The following is a 20,848-nucleotide window of genomic DNA, read 5'->3' on the forward strand; positions in this document are numbered from 1 at the left end:
GACAGAGCAAGGAACAAGGAGGTCGGTATGTCGAGAAATATGCCTCTCGGTTGTCCGTGGTGGTGCCAATTGGGCCAGAGTCAGATTTCCACCGGACTTTGTATGCATAGATAGCTAGCATGTCTAGGCAGATTGGTGGGTAGGTGGGGTGCGGGGAGCCTGAAAAAGTGCCTCAACCAGCAAGCAACGACCCAAGCAACGACCCCTCCAACCAAAAAAAAGGGCGTAGACACCCCTCAACAACTCGCATCCACCAATCAAATGCCATCGTGGAGTGCTGACAGCCCCGCCATTGGTCTGCTTACACCAGCCACTGCTGCTGTGTCCCTCGCTGTGTACCAAGCATGGGTTATACAGGCAAGGACAGAAAAAGAGAGACATCCTTGAGTAACTCGGCAGCCTTGATCAGATGTTACTCGTGTGAACCGTGAAGTAGAGGTACCTACGACCTGCAGGTATGTAGGTACCTCTGTAGAGGGGAAGATCCATAGGTATTTCTTGGCAGTGATCTGATAAGACACAACGTGTAAGGCCAATAGATAAGCGCTGAGTGGCTCCGAGGACGCTGTGGCTGTAACCAGAGGCGTGGCTGGAGAAGTAAGAAGAGATACCCGCTAGGGTGGACCTGGATACCTTTGTCTTATATGAGCAAAGTGGAAATTAGCTAAGCCTCGACATGTGAATTAGACGCTTTACCGACAAAGGCAGGCATCCATGTACGTGTTACACGCATGTAACGTGAGCTATGCCGAAAAGAGGAAAAGGGTAACGCCATCTTACCACATGGGGCTTGGTTCGCGCGGCGAGCACCTGTTCTCCGCCGTTATCGTCGGCTTTTCTCTCTCGCCATCGCCTTTAGTTCGTTCCATCATCTTTCATCCAAGCTTCAAGCTCACCGACAAGTTGCAAACCCCTCCCGAACCGATCCTCGCAGCGCTTCAAGCCTTTGTGCATTGCAGAGTACGTATTTCCGCGCCTGTTATTCGATCCCTCGGCTCGGTCTTCCCCTGCGATATACGAACGGGGAAAACAAACCAAAAGACAACTCGAAATCAAACGAAACGAAGCCATACCCGATTCTTCCCCCGGCCTTCCGATCAAGATGGTTGTAAGTGCTCTTCCACCCTGCACCGAGCCCAACTCCCCGGGCGAGCCCTGCGTTCGGGGCCGTCTGTCTGATCGAGCACGCTGAATTCTGAAACATGGCCTCGTCAGTTCCTCAATTTGCTGACATTTGGCCTCTGGGGAAAGCTCGGACGCCTCAGCCATTACGCCCTGGACGCTGTCCTTAGTATGTCTCTCCCTTCGTTCCCGCCTCTTCCCTCCGGGTCACTAACGGACCGTCTCTTTCACAGTCTCGACAATCCTCGCCGGCATGCGACGCTCGACTGGTCTCACGTGAGTTTTGCTCCATCTCTCTTCTACCCCTCGCCAGTGTAGCGTACAGAGGTCACACGAGGAGGAGCACATAAGAGGAGGAGAAGCGACCCCCATGCATGTGAAACAACGAGAACACGGGAGCTGACTATCGCCGATGACGCGCATGCCACATAGTGTCAAGAGCGAACGCATAACGGGCGACGGCAATGGCGAGATGAACAAATGGGTCAACAAGTACCTCGGTGTAGGCGAGTGGGTGCTGGATCAGTCGGTAGCATTTGCCGGGACCAGCAAATACTTTGAGCGCTCCCGATAATGTCGCCCACCATCGCTCCGCCACACTCGATCTCAAATGACGGAATGAAACGACGTCTTCTTGGGGATATGGGATTCCTTAAAGCATGGATTGGGCATCAAAGATGATGAATGGATGGATACGAAGACGACGACCGATCATGCATTACCTCAGTCACCCCTCTCATCCCTTCCATACCTTGACCGATCCATTTTCATGATAGCCACATACTCGAGACAGGTCAGGAGAGCCGGTTCTCATCGCAAGTCTCAAGTCTCTCAGGGAGAATACCTGTCCTTTTCGGAGGAAACCGGCGATCAAGACGAAATGGATCTCTTCTCGAGCCCACGCCTATCATACTCAAGCTCTCGATACCTTCATATTTTTGCATGCGAATGAGTTTCTGCCTTGTTTGCTTCTGCTTTTCGCTCTCGAACGGGAACTGAAATTCCGGTAAATGGCGTTTGTGACGCGTTGGTTCTAGTTAAGTTAGATATGAGAAAGATGTGTAATGAATATATATATTTATGCTCAAGCCATACTCATTCCTGAAGAACCTCTGCGTTTCTTATTTCTTTCCCCTCCCCACTCCTTCCCCGCCAACCCAGCAGGTAATTAGCTGCTGCGCGACGGACGAAGGGGATTACAGCGGCTTTTTAGTCTAGCCACATCGTGATTCGCGATCTTTTACGTATATAGGTTGGTTAGTTAGGTAAAGAGCTAGCTGTAGCGTGGCATCGGCAAAGCTCGGCTATTCGGCGGAATCCGGGGTTGATTGATGCCCTCCTCTCCTCCCCACATCTCAGGATACTCATTAAGTACATTACATCACATTACTGTGTACATAGTTACTCTGCTTTATAGAAATGAATGAACACGAAGTTACTTTCGAATTTTCTGGTTTTCTACCTCTCATGACTTCAAGTAGGTATTCATTCCAGGCTCTAAAGTGGATCTTTGCACACGTAAGTAAGTAGGTATGTGTTCGAAATGCATCCACGTACACGAGGACACACGCACACGTCAACCATATTCGAATAACTGCAATTCCTCATTAAATCAGCTAGAGTAAGGTAAGGCGACCAAAGCATCTAACTACTCCGATTAAGGATTTTATGTCCTGACAGTCCATCCATGTCCGTACATTCACTCAACAAATGTATGTATACTCTCAATTCGAGTCGCCGGTTGGGTTCGGTTTACTCTGAGAAAGTACATAATTTCTTGAGCACGGATCGTTCTGCATGAGGCCTTGATGCTGGCTGGGTACCCTCACGGCAATTTTCCTCCCTGTTCGCTTTGATATTGGTCACGGCACTTGTATGACCACCTCTATGACCTCCTTGGGCGCCACCACGTTGTTGATTCTTATCAGGGTCTTTGTAGCACATTTCTAGGGTTTCAACCGACTTAGCTAGCTCATGAACTTGACTTCCAGGTGTGTGACATTCCTGACCATTCTCTTTGTTATTAGTCGCCCGGCCTCTTTGGTGATTGCCACGCTATTGGTTTTCACCATTTGGAAGACGAACAGTGCGCTTCTCTGTCGGAACACGTATCTGTCTACCTTTTTTCTTAATTTCGTGCTCTTTCCATTCCTCCTCCGCATCCTTAAGCATTTTCCATACACCCTCATCGTCATCCTTGAATAGGTTCTCGGCCACAAACTTCTCCACCTCCTCAAGATCTGGTATGACCTCCGCACTAGCACGTGCATCGTGCATCTTTTGCATCGCAAACTCATATGCCGGAGTAACACCTTGTTTCGTTTCGGCAGTGGGATTAGCACCTGCATCGAGCATCATTCTCACTGCCTTCTCCTGTACCTGGGCGGGCACCGAACTGTTGGCACATAAAAAGTGAAGAGCCGTCTGACACTGCGTGTTACGATGATTGACCCTAGGGCGATAGCTGAGGAACTCCTTAAACATGTCTACACTACGCATACGCGAGTGACAATATTCCATAAGTGGCGTGTCCCCATTTATGGCAGAGCGGTTGATGTCTGCACCGTTGCGCAAAAACCAGTGAATCAGCGGTTTATGGCGGTCAGTTAGCGTACATACTACGTGCAGAAGTGTATAACCAAATGAGTCCAACTGTGTTGTCGTATCGACACCAAACTCGCGGAGAGTCTCAAGGAAGGAGATAACAATATTGTTGACCAATCTAGCCTGTTCCTCCTCCTCGTGGCTCAACATTAGCTTGTCCGAAAAATAGAAGCACGGTTGGTAAAACATAACGCTCTGTAAGAGGTAGTCAACAGGCGTGCTACCACCTTCTTCTTCGCGCAAGGATGTGTTAGCGCCGCACTCCAGAAGAGCCCGGAGCTGGCGAAGGCGTATGTCCTGGATGGTCTTGAAGTCTTTATTGTACATTTCGCAGCTGGTTTGCTGCTTGCGAAGCGAAGAACTGCGGTGGGGCTTTTCGAGTAGCAAGAGACGGAAGATGGGAGCACACTTCATGCCTCTATGCCACTCTACGGGTGATTCATCTATCCCTTCAGTTGGGGACCAGGAACCCGGTTCCTGGTTTATATTGGCCGAATAATCCTTAAGCATCTTAATGATGGCGATGGAGCTTTCGTGCTTAGATGCCACGGCCCAATTGATTGGGTACCAGATTACAGAGTTTGGCGACATAGGCGCGCGATCGGGGAGGTTCGGATCAGCGCCGTTACGGAGCAGTAGCTGGACAACGAGGTCCCTACCAGACAAGATAGCAACAGCCAAAGGCGTCATCCCCTTGCCGCACGGAAACTTCATTCTCTTGTTTGTAAAGTCGCGAGTGAAGTGGCGGTTGACGACAGCGCGGTCGCGGGCTATGTAAGGTTCTAGTATAGCAAAGTTGCTTGCAACACACGAGTACCAAAAGGCGTAGTCGAGCCCTTCATCGCTGTTGAACTTGTCGAGTTCGGGGACGATAACAACCGAGGCATGTCGGCAAGTCCTGGCCAGAGCAAACCAGTCTCTCTTTTTCTTCAGATGGCTTAGAATGTCTAAGATAACCTCGGGTGGTACGGAGGTGATGGTGGTAACGTTGCGAGTGGCCATTGTGGCGGGTGTGGAGTGAGTGAATCGGCAAGTTTGATAATAGGTCGGGCGAAGTTGGAGGGAAGTTCGAGAAAAGATGGACACGAGGTCGGCATACGACAAGGCTGCAAGTTTAAGTAATAGCTTCCCCTGTTTGTGCCTTCCTTCCTTGACTAACCTGTGCCAACCTAAGCCAACCTTGAGGAAGTAGCCGCCCGCGGGTATGAGAATTTGCCCCATATGAAAACCAGGTACTTGAAAATGTACCTACATATGCAGGTATGTGAGATGTTTGTGCACAAACCCAATGTAGGTACCTAGACTGTTCGATGCCTTCCAAGTTCCATACCAGTGCATCAAGTCATGCAATGGAAGTAATGAGGTACACACATCTACCCCTATAATCGGTACCCTGCTTCCAATAACACGACCCCTTGATCGTTGTAGCACGATACTACATACCTACTAAGTAGGTACAAGGTAGGTAACACTTTCATTGCCCGCCTATAGGAGAATCGAAAGGGACGGGAAGTTAGATCACTGTTTACTAATCCTTCATCGTACAAGGTGAAGGCAATCGTGAGGGTTGAGAAATAGGTAGGCTTGGGAGAAGGGGGGTACGTATAATAGTGAGAGCCAAAGCGCTCTATGCGTCGGCAAGTACATCAAAGGCAGCAATGAGATGGTAGCAACGACGATGATATATATCCCCTTAGAGCCATAGCACTAACAAGAATTCCCCTCCTTCACATCATCCGAGAATCCAAACCGTACAAACCGCACACTATCCCGCATGCTAGGCATCCAAGACAACATGTAATACCCGATGCGACTCAGTATAGGGAGCTCCTCGACCCCGGGGGCTTCGATGTAGCGGATGGCCTCGAGCATGCGTAAATGGGGATGGATCTTTTCAATCTCCTTCAAGTCGTCGACCGCCCACTTGAACTTCGCCCCGGTCTTGCTTACCGCCATCTTGGTTTGCTTGTTGCCTTCCTTGAGGAGCATGGCACTCATCGAGTCGAAGTGCAGCTCGCCCTCCTGGAATGTCTCGACGAGACGTTTCAGCAGACCCGTCGCATCCTCGGGCTCCAGGTACGACAACAAGCCCTCCATGACTACGACGACTGGTCGATCGGTCGGGATTTCCTTCAACCAGGCATCGTCGGTGACGTCGGCAGAGACGAGCCGGTAATCCTGACCAGGGAGCGATGTGGGCAGCACCTGGCGACGCAGGTCGACGACGTCGGGGAGGTCGATGTCGATCCAGCGTACATTCGGCCCCCACTCAATCCTCTGGTTGCGACTGTCCAGGCCACAGGCTAGGTGCAGGACCGTGGTATGAGAACGAGACGATAGGAATGCCGAAGTCCATCGGTCATAGAAACGGGCGCGCAAGGCGACACCGCCGGCATGAGTGGGTGGCATGGGGAGTTTGCCGAAATCGTAGTCGAGCTTCTCCAGAACGCCCTTCGCGTAGCGGTCCCCTAGAATAGGGCGCTCGGTGGCAGCATCGGCAGCTCGGCCGAGGAGCGGGATGAGCAATGTCTCGGTGACGCCAGTCAAGGTGACTTTCGGCCTCTCAAGTATCTGCTGGATTCCTAGCTGGCCATCCATGGTGGGTGGTGGCAGCTTCGAGTTGGCGGTACCGGTGTTAGACATGGTTGGAGAGAGACGCAGCCCATGAGAAAGTAGGCGTCACGAACTTCCGGGAGGATGACTGCAAGTGCTCTTTCGACTTTATATACCTAGGTATATGCACTGTTCCAGGCTACCTTGCTCAGCGCAAGTCCTGGTGTAGGTTGCAATGAGCGTTGCATCCCATAATGATAAGCTGCTGCTATGCGGTACACTCGGTGTGAGGTCAAGATACATAAAGCCCGTACAAAATGCCTATTTAGGCACCTGTAAGCCTCTATATTCAGTAGAGGCCCACTAAAACGGGCTCTCTCGGCAGTCGATACGGCGTTTTCGTTGGCGCTAGGCAGCTTTGGGTTGCTCGTGAGACTGGATTGTGACACCTCGTTAATGGACATCATGTTAATGGACATCGCTTTCTAGCAACAAGGTGGCCTTCTATTGTATTCTCACTGCATCCTATGCATACATCAACTGGCAAGGGATTGATTACATGTGCATACTGGCCCAGGATGCATACACTTCACCCTATCTCCATGAATTAAATTTGCCGTCAGGGATCGGGACGGGTCTGGAGACCTGGAGGGAGCCATAGGTGTACGTGTCGAGGCCTTTCCTGCTTCGCATCTGAACCTGCTAACATATATAGTCCATGCGTAGATGGGTGGAATACCTAGGTACTCGAGTAAATATCCAATTTCAATTGACGCTTTTTTGACTCTATATACGTAGTAGATGCCTACACGTCTTTCATTCAACCCTGGCGACAAATCCCTGGCCCAAACCATCATGAGCCAATCGATTGCCGCCCAGGCAGCTCAGCTCAGTCCTCCTTGCCGACTCAGCCTTAGCTACTATACACCAAGGCAAACAGCTGAAATAGGCAGGATGCAGACCGCACAAATCATGGTTCCTTTCCACATGACAGGATGCTCTCGTACAGGCGTTTCGCCAACCATGGGAACGTACCACTAACTCCCACCGTCCTCAATCAAGAATGGAATATCACAGGCACGGAGAGGGCTGAATACATTGAAGTCCTAGGGAGCCAGAGGGTAAATACAGCTTCTCATCCCATCGTGAAACACCCTGTGCAGTGTTTACTGACGCGGCTCGGCAGCATAATGCGAGAGGTCAAGCTGGAAGCATTAACGAGGTCGCGTCTTGTTGGTATGGCGTACTTAACGGCGACGAGATTCTGGACTGGGTTACCCAGCGTGGAAAATACGCGCCGCCAAAGCCTCAAGCTCCAAACACCACATCAATAGCTGGGATCAGACTTCTAATCCTAGAACGCGACTACTACCAACCTCCAAGCTTTCGTATCAAGCAAGAGACGTACCAAGCCATCGAGAAGCACTTCTCTCTGCCTAAGGACGGACTCCTCGCGCTCGCCCACGAAAGTGGCATGTCGTCCCATGCTATTGACGTCGACGAGAAGAGCGGAGAGCTGAGACGCCTAAGCATGATCATCAAGGCGCACCAGAAATTCCAGGTAGGCAACTACGGGCTCACCTTCTCGTACGATTTCGCCACGAACATGACCACAGGGATCCTGCACGGCACGGGCGTGACTCAAGACGGCGACGACTACGGGCTCTGGAGCGCATGCCCAGCCGCCGAGATCTACGAACACATGAAAGCTGCGCGTCGCCTATGGACACATCCGCTGTGTCTGCCAGCGATCGTGATGCAGCACCACCTGCTGCGGACGGATTATTTCGTAACAGTGACGCTGGGGAACCAGCACACGAAGGTGCAGCACCAGCTGGGCGTGGTCCGCGCTGGTCGTCTCGCGCTCGAGCAGCCGCGCAACATCGCCGCGGATATGCCCGTGCAGCAGGCCAAGGTCAACCTCGCGGAGCTCACGGTGACCATGAGCGGGCTGATGTTCGACGTCGTCTGGTACTGCGGCGTGGCAGACTGCCAGTGCGCCTGTATGAAGCTGCTCCTCGAGGTGCTAGTAGAATTGGAGGGAATGAGTGGCGCGCGTTCGCACGAGATGGGGGCAAAGGTTCGGTACCTGGCTTCATTGGCGGAAGGGATAAAAAGGCAGACCATTGGGATGAAGGAGAACGGTCAAGCAGACATGAGCGTCGTAGGTTCACCCCTGCTGAAGTCCACCAAGCCCCTTTTCAAGTTTACTCACCGGACACTAGTTACACAGCATCATCTCGCAAGTCGACAACCGTCTCAACGCCCGTCTAGCCGCAGCCTCAAGCCATGACAGCGCCGCTATGAAGACGCTCGCCTTCCTGACTGCGCTGTTTCTCCCTGGGACTTTCGTAGCCACCATCTTCAGCACGGATTTCTTCGACTGGCAGCCTGAAAATGATGGCGGCATGGTCGTATCAGAGCTGTTCTGGGTGTTTTGGGCGTTCGCTGTACCCCTCACCGTCGTCGTTGCTGTGGGATGGCGGCTGTGGTGGAGTTTTGAGAAGAAGCGGTTTGATGAGGACATTAAGGCCGAGATCAAGGCCATTGATGGCAGTGGTAATAGTCATTGAGAAGAGTGTGAAGCAGTCAGTCCTAGAAGATAATTAAGAGGATGGTATTTAGCAGAAGCAAAGAATAGACGAAATGCGGTTGGGCGCTAGAAGAAATGATCCCTCATATAGTAGAAGAACACTCGCAAGAAGTTTCATTCATCATGACAGTGCTAATAGCGATAATTACTCAGGCCCCTACATCGTTACACTCCCGTTAAGAGCTCTGGTAGTAGTTTAATACTCCCATCTTCCACTGAACGAGTTATCCCCTGTTGTTAAGCCCATACGGGAAACTTACTTTCTATGATCTTATGTTAGTTATTGAACACAGTAGAAGCAGCAGCACAAAGTTACTTCGACTTTCTTTTCCCATTCCTGTCAATAAGTAAGTAAAGGAAGTAAGCAAGCAAGCAAATAGCTTTATAGTGAGATCCTCACCTTGTATCCCTTCTCGCAGAGATAGACTAATAGTCACTCATATTGTATGAACAGATTATGTTTGATTCTTACTTTGATCTGCATCTCCGCACTCTGGAAATCAATATTAGCGTGTGCCTCAAAGGACGATCACTGTAGACACTCACTTCCTTCGCGGCAATAGCTTCCTATCCATAAGTAAGATTCATTGTCCATGGGAAAAGCCCACCCGCCAATACAGGGGGCCCAGTGAACTCACCAAGGACTTCTTATGCCAAAGCTATTAATGCAAGTGTTAGCCTGGTGATACACCAGACGACAATTACCCCGAGGTACACTAACATCGTGACGCATCATTGCATACTAAAAGTGATCATTCAGTGAGTGGATGATCTGTCATCCTTGTGCGGTGCACCGGTCCTTGATGATCGTGCGGCATCTCCTTTTCCGCCATGGGCATGAAAACGTACAGAGTCTTATTCAGGAAGTAGCAGTAATGGTGAATGTGCTCCGGGCAGACGCTATCTGTTGTCGCGAATGCAAGCGATTCTACCAATCAATGATAAGACTTGTAGACTGACAAGAAGGCTGGGGTTACTCCTTTGAACGCATAATACATTGTGCTACCGTAGTACCAGTGTGGCTACATTGAGTATACCGTATATAGTTATAATACCCATCTGTTAATCATATACTAGGCCTAGCTAGTCTCTATTAGTCACAAAACACACAAACAGAAAGTGACCGTTCTGTTATCCCAGGTGTTCTGCCCTCCAAGAACCTATGAACAAGTGTTCTACTAGAATCGACGGATCGCCAGCCTCATGTTGGTGCTCCTGGGGTAGCCAACCGAAGCTATCGATTGGCAACACCAGAACATCGCCAATAAGCTGAGGCTCCGTGATGCCGTCGAGCTCATCTCCAGTATGCTTAGTCCCCGTTACTTCCGTAAAGTAGTCCATCATGACCTCGGTGAACGCGAACGGTCCCGTCGTTGACATGACCTCCGCAAAGGTAACTCGGTCGGATGGCTTTTTGGTCTCGAATAGCCGAGCCAGATTCTTGGTTACATGATCCACGAGCGTGACGATAGCAGGGTGATTTGGCTTCGCTAGTATTGTATACTGGGCAAGTTGTATCGAGTAAGGGGATCCGGGCCATATGGGTCTCTTATGCTTGTCATTCTCCACGCCCACGACTAGGTTGACAGCATTCTGATATCTTTCAGGGACCCAAGATGATATTGGCTGGTGAGGTAAAACGTCAATGTCCGCCCAAACGCCCCCCTCCAGCATCATCACCAAGTACCGCAACAAGTCGGCTTTAAGAATCGGATCTGTCAAACTGGTAAAGACTTGAGATATGTCAACAGGGAAGCGATCTCTGACGTAGGCGTTACAGTTGTCGTCGGTAATACGTTCATAACGATGTTGAGGATTAACCATACGCCATTTATGGGGAAACCCGACCGTTCGCTCTGTTGGATCTTCAGAGTCATCTTTCCAGCTCTGCCAGATCTTTTGTGGGAAGGGTTGCTGATTCAATGAGACCGGATCCGTTGGAGGAGGAAAGGAAGAAAATTCTAGTATGTCTAGGATCATCAAACCAGCAGGTTAGGACCAAGGAAATGTGGCATAAAAGGCTGGCCATGGCCGAAAGACATACCACGGGAGATGAACGAGTAAGTCAGGCAGAGAACGAAAAGGACTACGACCCCAACGCCAGCTATGTAGATTTGTTTTCGAATCATTTCCAATGATTACGTGCTATACATTAAGTCAAAACAGGGTAAATATTGCAAGAGCAAACAAGAAAGAAATTGCTGTATGAAGCTCCAAAATCGATCTCAGAGCAGTGAGGGCTACATGGGAGCAGTTTTCATACGTTTCCATACATGGATTTCCGCCCCAATGCAAAAGGTAGGGTGTTGGTGCCTATACATACTTCGAAGATAAATATTGTTTGCCTCTTTGACACGCAGCCTGTACTATGGGCAACAATAAGACTCCGGAACCAACAGCTTTTTGACGTCTGCTACTACTGTAACTGGGATTTTATCTGTTGGTAGGAGGCTGTTTCATGCAGCAAGCTGACCCAACGGTAACCCTGGAAGGCTAACTACGCCGCCTCTTGTATAGTGGTACATTGATGTTACTCCTTTTCAAGCATTGCATTGGGTGATACTCATCCTCAGATATCAGACCGATATCTCCTGTCTTCAATTCCTCAAAACTTCCCTCACTAAGAAATCTAGCACTATGACGCCTCCGGTTCTGCCTTGGTGCATTATCGCTTACCAGTGGGCGATTCATTTTCGACTGGTCAACGCATCCTTACAATGCTACTATCCAAATGGCGAAAAGGCTGATGGTGATTCTCCTTGCAATCCTGACGCCGATGCCAGCTTTTGCTGTGGCTCCTCGTCGGATAATTCGTGCCTGAATAACCTTCTGTGTCAAGATGGCATAGGAAGGGTTATTCGTGGCTCCTGTACCGACCAGTCCTGGACCGATCCAGCCTGTCCAAAATATTGTCTCAGTGAGTCTTAGTTGCTAATCCCCTCTGAATTGAATATACTTTCAGTTGTGCTCCTGTTATGGTTGCTAACCTAATCCACTTTTTAATAGGCTTTAATACCGGAGGCGAAGATTTAATACCTTGTAACAATGTTACAAATGATCATATCTCATATTGTTGCAATGGTGCTATTGCAGATTGTTGTGACTCGGGAGATGGTCGTTTTGACGTTTTCCCGTATCCCACGTTGATTATTGCCTCCTGGAATTCGGCTTCAAAAGAATTTCAAGTCCTTCCTGGTGCTTTCAGTACCAGTTCATCATCGCCGTCAATCATGCCAACCTCAACAAGCTCACTAACAACTACCGTAGCTTTCTCAACAACTTCATCAGCACCAATGAATACAGTAACTTCGCCAAGTACAATACCGGATCATACCAAAAACGACTCTGAACTCAGCCAAGGTGCGAAAATTGGCATTGGGGTTGGTGTAGGGGGTGGAGTCTTGCTGGCAGCTTTGTTGGCGTATTTAATCTGGAGAACTCATAAAACCCACAGCGCGGTAAAGCAGCAGCAAAACCTTAACTTACATTCACATCCACCTAGCACCATGATGATGGATAACGGTCTCCCACAATCATATGCACCGTCATATTACCAATACAAGAGTCCCAGTTTCTCACCTGCTACCCCAGCACAGCTAGTTGCCGATTCAGAGATATCCTCCGAGATCAGAACATATGAATTACCTACACACTCCAGTTGAGATAGCAAAGTGTTCTGAGTTTAGTAAAGGAAATTTCATTTTTACCTTTTCAATATGTCGGATGCGAGGTTGCGTTTTCGAATTTGATGTTTCTGAACCTTCGGCTTCTTAATTCGTTCGCCCCTGCACGCGGTCCTATCATCACACTTTATTGTTCCATTTTTGTCCAATAACAGCATGATGTTTATGTACATACACCTCATTCAGTATATTCAAGTATACCAAGTGCCTGGTATGCACATAATTAAGTCAATATACACTAAGCTAATAGGAATGTGTATGGAAACTGCTCTGAACAAACCGCTCTAGTTACATGCCCAGATATCACGACACCTTTGCCAATGGTGATTCCTTTTCAGCCCCAAATAGGACGTATAGTGCGAGGTAGTATCCGATCATTTCATGTGTTTGATAGGGTGGTATCGCCATGGTCAATGCCGGCAGATGACGATGCAGTGCAGCATGTCCGGGAGTTCAAGACATGAGACCCCTGATAATTACTACATGCGAAAGACTGACCAATTCAAGGATTAGTTGCATTCTATTTCCAGACATTTTGATATTAATCATCAATATCAAACATACATTAGCGCATCGTTGACCGGATACTAATACACGATTTGTGAACATATTCGGGTGTGGTATGTGGACACCACCGGTGTTGCCATCAATGTATTACTCGCCGGATAACAATTGAAGGACTAGGAATAACAAGGGTATAACTAAGTCACAGTTGAGGTATAATTAAAATATAATCACGTAGCACTAACTAGGATCAGTGAAAATGAGAAGTACTATATCAGCGTTGAATACCCGGGTGAAGGGCTACTAGCAACTCTAATTTTCATGGGCAAATGGGTGTGTCACGGAACAGAATAGGAGTGTAGTATGAAACCTCTACGCTATCCAAAAGATAGAAACGACAGTTTGAGGTCGAGACCCTGCACGCCTACACCCAACTATATGGTGCTGTGACGGGGTACTTGAGGCAAAAAGGGACCTTTCCTCCACCGCCTAGATACTGCAGTGGTAAGAACACTCCATGATTAATAGAAGTTTTGCGACGCATGTAGCTCTTTCGTACGTGGTATTAGGCAAGGACGTTGACACTCTCGATGCTGCAGGTCAATCAATCTAGGCTGTCGTCTTATCAGAGCCTGTCAGGGGCGACCGAGATGCTGGACAGGACAATGGAGATATAACTTGGAAATAATGTGATTATTCAGTGAGTAGATGTACGCTGCCCATACGCCGGGTCAGGCAGTCTTTGTGTTGTGCATAATGCGGACATCAATACGCTAGGTTAAGCATATCCGCACACACCCCGGCGTCCAATGTCGTGATGCTGGAGGTTAGCCCGACCTGGGCCGAACTTTCGATCCTCCGACCGTCCGATAAACTCCGCGTGCCTAAGACGCTAGCATACCCCAATATTTAATCGCGTGCTTTCTGAAAGTGGAGGATCGGAGGGGGGCCTCCTCTAGGTAGTATTACCTACTTACACGAGCTACAGTATGTGCGGGAGCTCTGGCTTACATCCTGTGGTTTGCATTCCTTTCAGCATATGACGTGTAAGGAAGGATCTTGTTCCTTCATTGTATAATACTGCCTACTATACATGAGAGAAGGCGTCCACGGGTAGAGGCTGTCTAGAGTACTGTAAGAGCTATAAGCCGAGATAGGAACATTCCCGAGTTGTTCTAGCGCCGCGATGACTCGGGGGAAGCTAAATGCCGATACACGGCGTGCTCCCGGTGGGATGGATCGGCGCAGGCAATGAAAGTTGGGGTGCTTATGTACTACCTCTATCTACTTATGTATTACTTCCAAGTTGTCTCCTCGCCGCGCGGTACGTTGAAGCTGGCAAGGTTAGTGGCACATTTTGCACGCGACATGACACAATCGGCGGAGATAAAGATTGTTGAACATACGACAACCCATTCATACTTACAGACAGTACATACTTACTGCCTAGATAAGTAGTGCCGGTCAGGAGGGGACTCGTGGTGTGATGTGTGAAGCGACGCCTTGCTAGGAGGAGCCATAACGAGAATCGCATTGTGTTGCAGCCACCTCAGCTGACTTGGGCTCCGTACCGTGCCGTACCTGGCAAATCACATGGCAAGACACAACGGCCGGCTAAATCCGCAATCGTGCGGCTTCGGCGTTTTACCTGTACGAGGTAGTGGTGATACCCATGTATAGGCGCGTGGCGACAGGACGCGACTCCATGTTCTGCTATCCACGTACATAGTACATAGTAGTTATACAATAGTTACACTAGTTATCCATAGTGTATGGACAATGGCTACTCGGATGCGGTTGGACCGAGAGAAGTAGTCTCGGGTGTTGCTCTCAAGACTGGCCAAGGCGTAGGCGTATGCACAACCCGCGCCGCTTAGCTCAATGGTGCCATTCCCCGATGGACATAGACAACGGGTTGGAAGTTGAAGGAAACCAAGGAACCAATGGCAACTGGACCCTGGCGATGAGCTTCTCACATACTGACTGTAGTCTATAAGCATGTATAGACCACCTTGGCGCTATGTTAGTAGGTATGGGGTAGTGAAAAGCCGGGCTCGGGACTATTCGACGTCAACCCAGAGGGTCGCATGTGTTATGCTACTTGTACAATCATGATCGGGGAACGAGATTGGACTGCTGTCTGTGATGTGATGGAGGTACGGCTACGGCAATTCATGATTCGTCATCCCAGGTCCCCGTCGTCGTATAAAAGCTATTTCTAAGCCCCCTCCCCTTTTCAGCAGACGGTGCAGATAGATTCCTAAGCTATGAGTTGGAGCACAAGCAGAAACATTTTGCGTACACGTCGACTCGCCATTTCCTTATGAACTTCTACCACACCGCTTCCTAGCCAGGTTGCATGCATGTATAGCGCATGCTCTTCCAATTCCACAGGAACGGGTTTAAGCGGAAATAGCACCCGACTCCGTTCTTTTATTATCCTGGCTTGTCCTTTAACCACTTGCACAGCTTCTCCAAGCCATATTTGGGTTGATTCGTGGCCGGTTTGACGAGATCGAGATCTCGCTGTGTGGGGGGGTGCGAACACTTGTGGGATCCAACTTCACTTTTGGTTCACCAAAATGTCAGATACAGCCTCGACACATACCGCTAGACATAGCGATGGCAAAAGGAGCCATGACGACCACTCCCCATTGGAGCGCAAGATGTCCCAGGCCGCTAGAGAACGGCATGATGCCGATATACCCTCTGGCATCGGCTATGTTCTAAACGAGGAAGACAGTGCAGATGTGGAGAAGGGAACCACGACGACAGACGAGGAGAATGACCCCAACATTGTCTGGTGGGACAACGAAGATGATCCTGAGAATCCCTATAACTGGTCTACGACACGCAAAGTCCTCAACTGCGGCTGCGTGAGCTTCCAGACATTCATATCGCCACTGGCATCCTGTGCGCAAGAGAAATCCTAACCAATCCCAGATCGACGAGCAGAAGCTAATCGGTATCGCAGCCATATTTGCACCAGGTGTCCCTCTTGTCCTGCAGGAGTTCAACTCGACGTCGCCCGAGATTGCAACCTTCGTGGTCTCGGTATACTTACTCGGGTTCGCCGCTGGTCCTATCGTCCTCGCGCCCCTATCCGAGATTTACGGCCGTGTTCCCGTCTACCACGCCTGCAGCGTCGGCTTTGTGGCCTTCCAAATCGCCTGTGCGTTGGCCCCTAGTCTCAACTCGCTCATTGCTTTCCGATTCCTGGCAGGACTATTTGGTGTCGCACCTGTGACGAACGGCGGCGGCACGATTGCCGACATGATCCCGCAGAAGCATCGAGGCACCGTCTTGGCCGTTTATAGTGTCGGTCCCCTCCTTGGCCCTATCGTCGGCCCCATCGCCGGTGGCTTTCTTTCTGATGCGAAAGGTTGGCGGTGGAATTTCTGGGTCCTAGCCATCGTCGGCGGGTTTATCACGATCGTCATGCTCTTCGTCATGAGGGAGAGTTTCGCGCCAGTGATCCTCCAGAGAAAGACAGAAAAGTTGCGCAAGGAGACTAATAACGAATTGCTGCGCTCCAAGTTGGACATTGGGCTATCACCGAGTGACTTCTTTAAGCGTAGCGCCATCCGTCCAGCTAAGTTGTTTATCTTTTCACCAGTCGTCTCCATCACGGCACTGTATACCTCCCTTACGTACGGATATCTTTATATACAGTTCACCACCATGACCGAAGTTTTCCAGGGGCAATACGGCTTTTCTACCAATCTCGTCGGCCTTTCCTTTATAGGACTAGGTGTTGGAAGTTTGATAGGCGTTTTCCTCTATAGCACTACATCGGACAAATACACTGCTAGGAAAGCCGCAGAAGCGGACAAAATAGCTGAAGAAACGGGTACAGAGAAGAAGGGCATGAAACCTGAGTATCGTCTCCCGCTCCTCCCCGTCGGTGCTGTCCTCCTGCCAATAGGCCTCTTCATCTACGGTTGGCCGACGCAATACAAGGTTCATTGGATCGTACCCATCATCGGAACTGGACTTACAGGCATCGGAAATATCCTAGTTTTCTTCTCGATACAGACGTACCTCGTCGACGCTTTCACTGTTTATGCCGCTTCTGCGCTGGCGTCTAACACCGTTATCAGATCAATTGCCGGAGGTCTCTTGCCGCTGGCCGGTTTGAGGTTGTACGAAAGACTCGGGTATGGCTGGGGTAATAGTCTGCTTGCATTTATTGCCATCCTCTTCTTGCCTGTAGCGTACGTAATTCTCAAGTACGGTGAGACTCTGCGCGAGAAGTATGCGATTAAGAATTTATGATCTAGACCCTTTAGATATAAGACAAAAATTATACATATATCTTATAATTGTACCAACTAATACCACTATGACTTTTTTAAGATGGTGGTGTTACATACTGACATTGGTGAATCTATTGTGATGCAGTAGGTTCCAAACTCTACCTCCTTAGCGAATAAAGAACCACCGCTTAAACATCGATTCGCAATGACAATTAAGGGCTTTGTAAGTTCATACAATGGTGTTATCTACTCTTGAGCGAGCGCACGGACAATAACTAATCACAAAGCAACTGTCTGGAAAAAGGTTAGAATAGGAGTTAACTGAAGCTCCTTGTTCAATACTGCCAAGGTGCTTTCAACACCATCTCAATTGATGCTTTGATAGTTTCCGATGATCTCACATATGAATGCAATTGTTCAATAGCAATCAAATTGTTGAAATAGAACAAGGAATCAAGAATGTATATAAAAACCACGAACTTTTCTCTTCGAGGGACTGCCCCTTTCCGTTTGGTCTTCATTCTCGCAAACATAAACACAGCTCACACATATTCTATAACACTAACAAGCAATTCTATTCAAAACACAAGCCCACAACAAAAACTACATAGCAACAATGTCTTCTTCAGCCAATTCTTCCAGTAACCAACACCTCACCGCTCCTCCTAACCCTCGACCCTCCAACTCTCCCCCCCCTAGCCCTGCTCCTTCCAACCCCGCTTACACTCTCACTGATTCTCTTCTTTCTAAGGGTCCTCTTATTAATACTCCTGACGACTCTATTATCTCTGACCTTCCATCTGGGACTCTTCGTCCTATCTATAGAAGTTTCGCTGATTATGGTTTAGCTGGACGCCGTAAGACTCCCACTGATAAGACTCCTATGGATGAGAGTCAAACTGGCGCTGAGAAGACTCCCGCTGATGAGAATGAGACTTCCACTAATGAAAATTCCTCAGCTCCCCGGGAATAGGTGTACTTGTGGGCAAACACTTATTTCCCTCACTCTCTTCTAACAATGTTTCCAGAAAACCCTCCTAAGCTTGCATCTATCTCCTGAGCAATCCAATACATTGTCCATTTAGAGCTTAGGAAATATACTAAACATTATTTCATTTATCACAATTAGGCAATAGAGAGCTTCCTTTTAAATATTCAACTATGCTATTCTCATGATTAAGAAGCGTGTATCTTTGTGATAGGTTTTAATGACGTTTTTGGTGCGTGATGTATTTTATGAGACTTTAACGGAAGATATGCTAAGAGAACATCGTCGTGCAAAGGGCATTAAATGTGCGAAGCCTATGTCACAAAATCGTTGCCTCTGCATATGGGGTGATACTAACATAGCTGTGCAACACACTATCATGTCTGTATTTCTGTACTGCTTAAGTTACACTTGATTCAAGAAGTCGTGTGCAATTGTCCAGAAATAACTTATAGCGTGTTTAGAGCTTTACGTAACATTAAGAGGCCAAGGATTTGACTCTATGTCGAACCCTAACATGACCAATGTCGAAGAGAGCTCAATTATGCCCTCATCGTGTTACCATAACCCTCACCAGCTGACTTCGGGTTGTCGTCTCTCGATGTTAGAGTCATAATCTTTCAATCTCGGCTTTATGATGAATACGTAATATGTAGTGCGTTTTTCATAAGATCGTGTCATTGGCTTGCAAGACTTTGTCAGAGCTGCAACCATATTTTACTTCATCATAATTATTGTTGCATCAAGGTTTTGAAATCATCGTGACTAAGCGAGGGCAATAATTATACAGCAAATCAATTTGTCTGTAGCCCTGAGGCAGTGTCAACATCAGAAGGTAGTCCTGATTATACAATAAGCCTATTAACAGACAATCTTGCGCGAGGTCCAGAGGGCTAGTAGTGAGGGTATTTAGACTTCTCCCTACTGTCAATTCATAGTTTCATATCTCCAGATCCAATAACAGTCTCCCTTTACTCCACCATAACTATCAAGTCCGAATACGGTGAAGCTATTCGGTGTCAGCAACTAATATCAGAGCAGGTGGGAGGGGGGAAACAAGATAAAAGAAAGACAAGGTATTAGAAAACGCACATCAGTGAAATTCCACGCCTTCTAAAGACTTATCTGCTTAGTCACAGTAGACCTTGTAGCTGTGGTTCTCATAGATTTGAGCACTCGCCAAGTTATCGGCGCAGTTCAATGTCAACTGCCTGTCGCTTACACACCTGTCATTACCATAGTAGATGACAAGCCTGCAGTTGGCGTCGCCGGTGGTGCCGTGGTGTCGCTTGTAGCAAGAATTGGTGTGAACCTTTGAACACCCATCTTTCTCAGTCTGGTCACCCTTCTTGTGGTTCTCCTCGAACGCGCCGCAGTAGAAGGTACCGCCCGAGCTGCCAGAGAAGCGGTCAAACTTGCACCGGTAAGCAGAGGTGGTAGCAGCGAGGGCGGCGAGAACGACAATGAACTTCATATTGTCTTTGGTTTTGGGGAAGCTATTTGTGATGGATCGTGAGTAGTGATACTAGTCCGTGGCAATTTGCTGGGCATATGTCCACCACCAAGGGATTGGACGGCTACTTTATACTCCTGTTCTGTACGCCACGATAACAACTTTTACCCTAACTGTAACTATAACGAGCTATTCGTTCACGGGAAGCGTGCCGAGTGCTTCTCGCGAAGGATTTGTGCACTAGATAGGTGGCTGCATGCCAGCTAAGACGACAATGGTGCTCCGGAGACCGGACTGCGCCAATGACACTATCGTCAAAGACCTGACACCTCATTGTGAGTTTGAGACCGGGTTTTCTGAGCTATTTGGCGAATCGTAGTGTTGCTCCGGCAGTTGCCTCATTCGTGGCCTCCTATGACTCGAAAACCATGGTACGAGGTCGGAGGTTCTTAATCAGGCTCACTGTTGAAGTGTAAACCCCGACGATTCAGCCGCATCTAGGCTCAGCAAGCCCTGTCTTATTTAGGAAGGCCATTGTCAAATCGCAGATAGCTTAGTTACTGGTAATTGCAGATGCCATCGCTCAATGTGGTTTAAGTCTGCTTCAAGTACTACTCGCTTGGACGTTCGAGGCCTTGATTCTGCATGCCAAGTGACGAGTTTTCCACGTGAAACCTCACCGCTTCAAAGTACGATAGACAGCACAATGCCAGTTCTACAATTATCGAGCGAAATAGTCTATTGTGGGGTACATGAGCTGGTAGCAATGACACTCAGCCGCACCACTGTCCCGTCTTCTCCGCGATAACACCTTGATCGAGCCTAATTATTTTATGCGGCCAAGTTCAGCTAACAAAGCTTTTCTGAGCTTTTCCCGTTCTTGGAACTCCAGTAAGTTTCCTCAAGCATGCTGCGACAAGTATTACCAAGCGGTTCTGAGATCTCCAATGTAGGATTAACAAACAGTAAGCATTTCTTCACCAACTACCATCATAACATCCCACTAGTTTTGACTAGACTAAATCGAACAGCCTACCCGATTTCTCCATACGCTTGATATTCACTTATCATTAGCCATTTTATAGTACAGCT

General features: G+C 48.6%; 9 protein-coding genes across 9 annotated transcripts; 4 read left to right on the plus strand and 5 right to left on the minus strand.

Annotated features, from left to right (window-relative positions):
- Positions 1–780: 780 nt before the first annotated feature.
- Positions 781–1,577, minus strand: F5B22DRAFT_627112 (uncharacterized protein). Its single transcript, XM_047976298.1, has 4 exons — positions 1,555–1,577; positions 1,356–1,398; positions 1,216–1,291; positions 781–1,108 (listed from the first exon to the last, which is right to left on the minus strand). The coding sequence occupies exon 4, from the start codon at positions 1,069–1,071 to the stop codon at positions 856–858; it is 216 nt and encodes a 71-aa protein (XP_047825844.1). The 5' UTR covers positions 1,072–1,108; positions 1,216–1,291; positions 1,356–1,398; positions 1,555–1,577; the 3' UTR covers positions 781–855.
- F5B22DRAFT_627113 (uncharacterized protein) lies at positions 781–2,427 on the plus strand. Its single transcript, XM_047976299.1, has 4 exons — positions 781–1,108; positions 1,252–1,291; positions 1,356–1,398; positions 1,555–2,427. Exons 1-4 carry the CDS (start codon positions 1,103–1,105, stop codon positions 1,694–1,696), a joined length of 231 nt encoding a protein of 76 aa, XP_047825845.1. The 5' UTR covers positions 781–1,102; the 3' UTR covers positions 1,697–2,427.
- A 93-nt stretch (positions 2,428–2,520) lies between these two features.
- Positions 2,521–5,107, minus strand: F5B22DRAFT_515532 (ankyrin repeat-containing domain protein). The gene is made up of 2 exons (XM_047972578.1): positions 4,886–5,107; positions 2,521–4,832 (listed from the first exon to the last, which is right to left on the minus strand). Exon 2 carries the CDS (start codon positions 4,726–4,728, stop codon positions 3,178–3,180), a length of 1,551 nt encoding a protein of 516 aa, XP_047825846.1. The 5' UTR covers positions 4,729–4,832; positions 4,886–5,107; the 3' UTR covers positions 2,521–3,177.
- Positions 5,108–5,433: 326 nt separating this feature from the next.
- On the minus strand, positions 5,434–6,324 carry F5B22DRAFT_639791 (S-adenosyl-L-methionine-dependent methyltransferase; the record flags this gene model as incomplete). The annotated part of the gene is made up of 1 exon (XM_047977765.1): positions 5,434–6,324. One exon carries the CDS (start codon positions 6,322–6,324, stop codon positions 5,434–5,436), a length of 891 nt encoding a protein of 296 aa, XP_047825847.1.
- Positions 6,325–6,736: 412 nt separating this feature from the next.
- On the plus strand, positions 6,737–9,189 carry F5B22DRAFT_627119 (uncharacterized protein). Its single transcript, XM_047976300.1, has 4 exons — positions 6,737–6,942; positions 6,995–7,400; positions 7,466–8,443; positions 8,505–9,189. Exons 2-4 carry the CDS (start codon positions 7,275–7,277, stop codon positions 8,850–8,852), a joined length of 1,452 nt encoding a protein of 483 aa, XP_047825848.1. The 5' UTR covers positions 6,737–6,942; positions 6,995–7,274; the 3' UTR covers positions 8,853–9,189.
- A 466-nt stretch (positions 9,190–9,655) lies between these two features.
- F5B22DRAFT_627122 (nucleotide-diphospho-sugar transferase) lies at positions 9,656–11,276 on the minus strand. Its single transcript, XM_047976301.1, has one exon. It carries the CDS (start codon positions 10,850–10,852, stop codon positions 10,004–10,006), a length of 849 nt encoding a protein of 282 aa, XP_047825849.1. The 5' UTR covers positions 10,853–11,276; the 3' UTR covers positions 9,656–10,003.
- On the plus strand, positions 11,267–12,807 carry F5B22DRAFT_627124 (uncharacterized protein). The gene is made up of 2 exons (XM_047976302.1): positions 11,267–11,789; positions 11,879–12,807. Exons 1-2 carry the CDS (start codon positions 11,510–11,512, stop codon positions 12,532–12,534), a joined length of 936 nt encoding a protein of 311 aa, XP_047825850.1. The 5' UTR covers positions 11,267–11,509; the 3' UTR covers positions 12,535–12,807.
- Positions 12,808–15,350: 2,543 nt separating this feature from the next.
- F5B22DRAFT_515594 (cycloheximide resistance protein) lies at positions 15,351–17,386 on the plus strand. Its single transcript, XM_047972579.1, has 2 exons — positions 15,351–15,972; positions 16,034–17,386. Exons 1-2 carry the CDS (start codon positions 15,642–15,644, stop codon positions 17,332–17,334), a joined length of 1,632 nt encoding a protein of 543 aa, XP_047825851.1. The 5' UTR covers positions 15,351–15,641; the 3' UTR covers positions 17,335–17,386.
- Positions 17,387–19,274: 1,888 nt separating this feature from the next.
- Positions 19,275–19,931, minus strand: F5B22DRAFT_515693 (uncharacterized protein). The gene is made up of 2 exons (XM_047972580.1): positions 19,396–19,931; positions 19,275–19,312 (listed from the first exon to the last, which is right to left on the minus strand). The coding sequence occupies exon 1, from the start codon at positions 19,775–19,777 to the stop codon at positions 19,433–19,435; it is 345 nt and encodes a 114-aa protein (XP_047825852.1). The 5' UTR covers positions 19,778–19,931; the 3' UTR covers positions 19,275–19,312; positions 19,396–19,432.
- Between the last annotated feature and the right edge of the window lie 917 nt (positions 19,932–20,848).

Source organism: Xylaria bambusicola (assembly GCF_022495145.1).
Source record: "Xylaria bambusicola strain CBS 139988 unplaced genomic scaffold F5B22scaffold_70, whole genome shotgun sequence".
Lineage (NCBI taxonomy): Eukaryota > Fungi > Ascomycota > Sordariomycetes > Xylariales > Xylariaceae > Xylaria > Xylaria bambusicola.

Excerpts from the sequence above, each read along its gene's own strand:
- F5B22DRAFT_627113 (XM_047976299.1), top strand. Across the intron at positions 1,292-1,355 it reads CGCCCTGGACGCTGTCCTTA|TCTCGACAATCCTCGCCGGC; the intron begins GTATGTCTCTCC and ends TCTCTTTCACAG. Across the intron at positions 1,399-1,554 it reads CGACGCTCGACTGGTCTCAC|TGTCAAGAGCGAACGCATAA; the intron begins GTGAGTTTTGCT and ends CATGCCACATAG.
- F5B22DRAFT_627124 (XM_047976302.1), top strand. The coding sequence starts at position 11,510 with ATGACGCCTCCGGTTCTGCCTTGGTGCATTATCGCTTACCAGTGGGCG. Across the intron at positions 11,790-11,878 it reads CTGTCCAAAATATTGTCTCA|GCTTTAATACCGGAGGCGAA; the intron begins GTGAGTCTTAGT and ends ACTTTTTAATAG.
- F5B22DRAFT_515594 (XM_047972579.1), top strand. The coding sequence starts at position 15,642 with ATGTCAGATACAGCCTCGACACATACCGCTAGACATAGCGATGGCAAA. Across the intron at positions 15,973-16,033 it reads CATATCGCCACTGGCATCCT|CCATATTTGCACCAGGTGTC; the intron begins GTGCGCAAGAGA and ends TCGGTATCGCAG.
- F5B22DRAFT_627122 (XM_047976301.1), bottom strand. The coding sequence starts at position 10,852 with ATGATCCTAGACATACTAGAATTTTCTTCCTTTCCTCCTCCAACGGAT.
- F5B22DRAFT_627119 (XM_047976300.1), top strand. The coding sequence starts at position 7,275 with ATGCTCTCGTACAGGCGTTTCGCCAACCATGGGAACGTACCACTAACT. Across the intron at positions 7,401-7,465 it reads AAGTCCTAGGGAGCCAGAGG|CATAATGCGAGAGGTCAAGC; the intron begins GTAAATACAGCT and ends GCGGCTCGGCAG. Across the intron at positions 8,444-8,504 it reads GTCAAGCAGACATGAGCGTC|TTACACAGCATCATCTCGCA; the intron begins GTAGGTTCACCC and ends ACCGGACACTAG.
- F5B22DRAFT_515693 (XM_047972580.1), bottom strand. The coding sequence starts at position 19,777 with ATGAAGTTCATTGTCGTTCTCGCCGCCCTCGCTGCTACCACCTCTGCT.
- F5B22DRAFT_627112 (XM_047976298.1), bottom strand. The coding sequence starts at position 1,071 with ATGGCTTCGTTTCGTTTGATTTCGAGTTGTCTTTTGGTTTGTTTTCCC.
- F5B22DRAFT_515532 (XM_047972578.1), bottom strand. The coding sequence starts at position 4,728 with ATGGCCACTCGCAACGTTACCACCATCACCTCCGTACCACCCGAGGTT.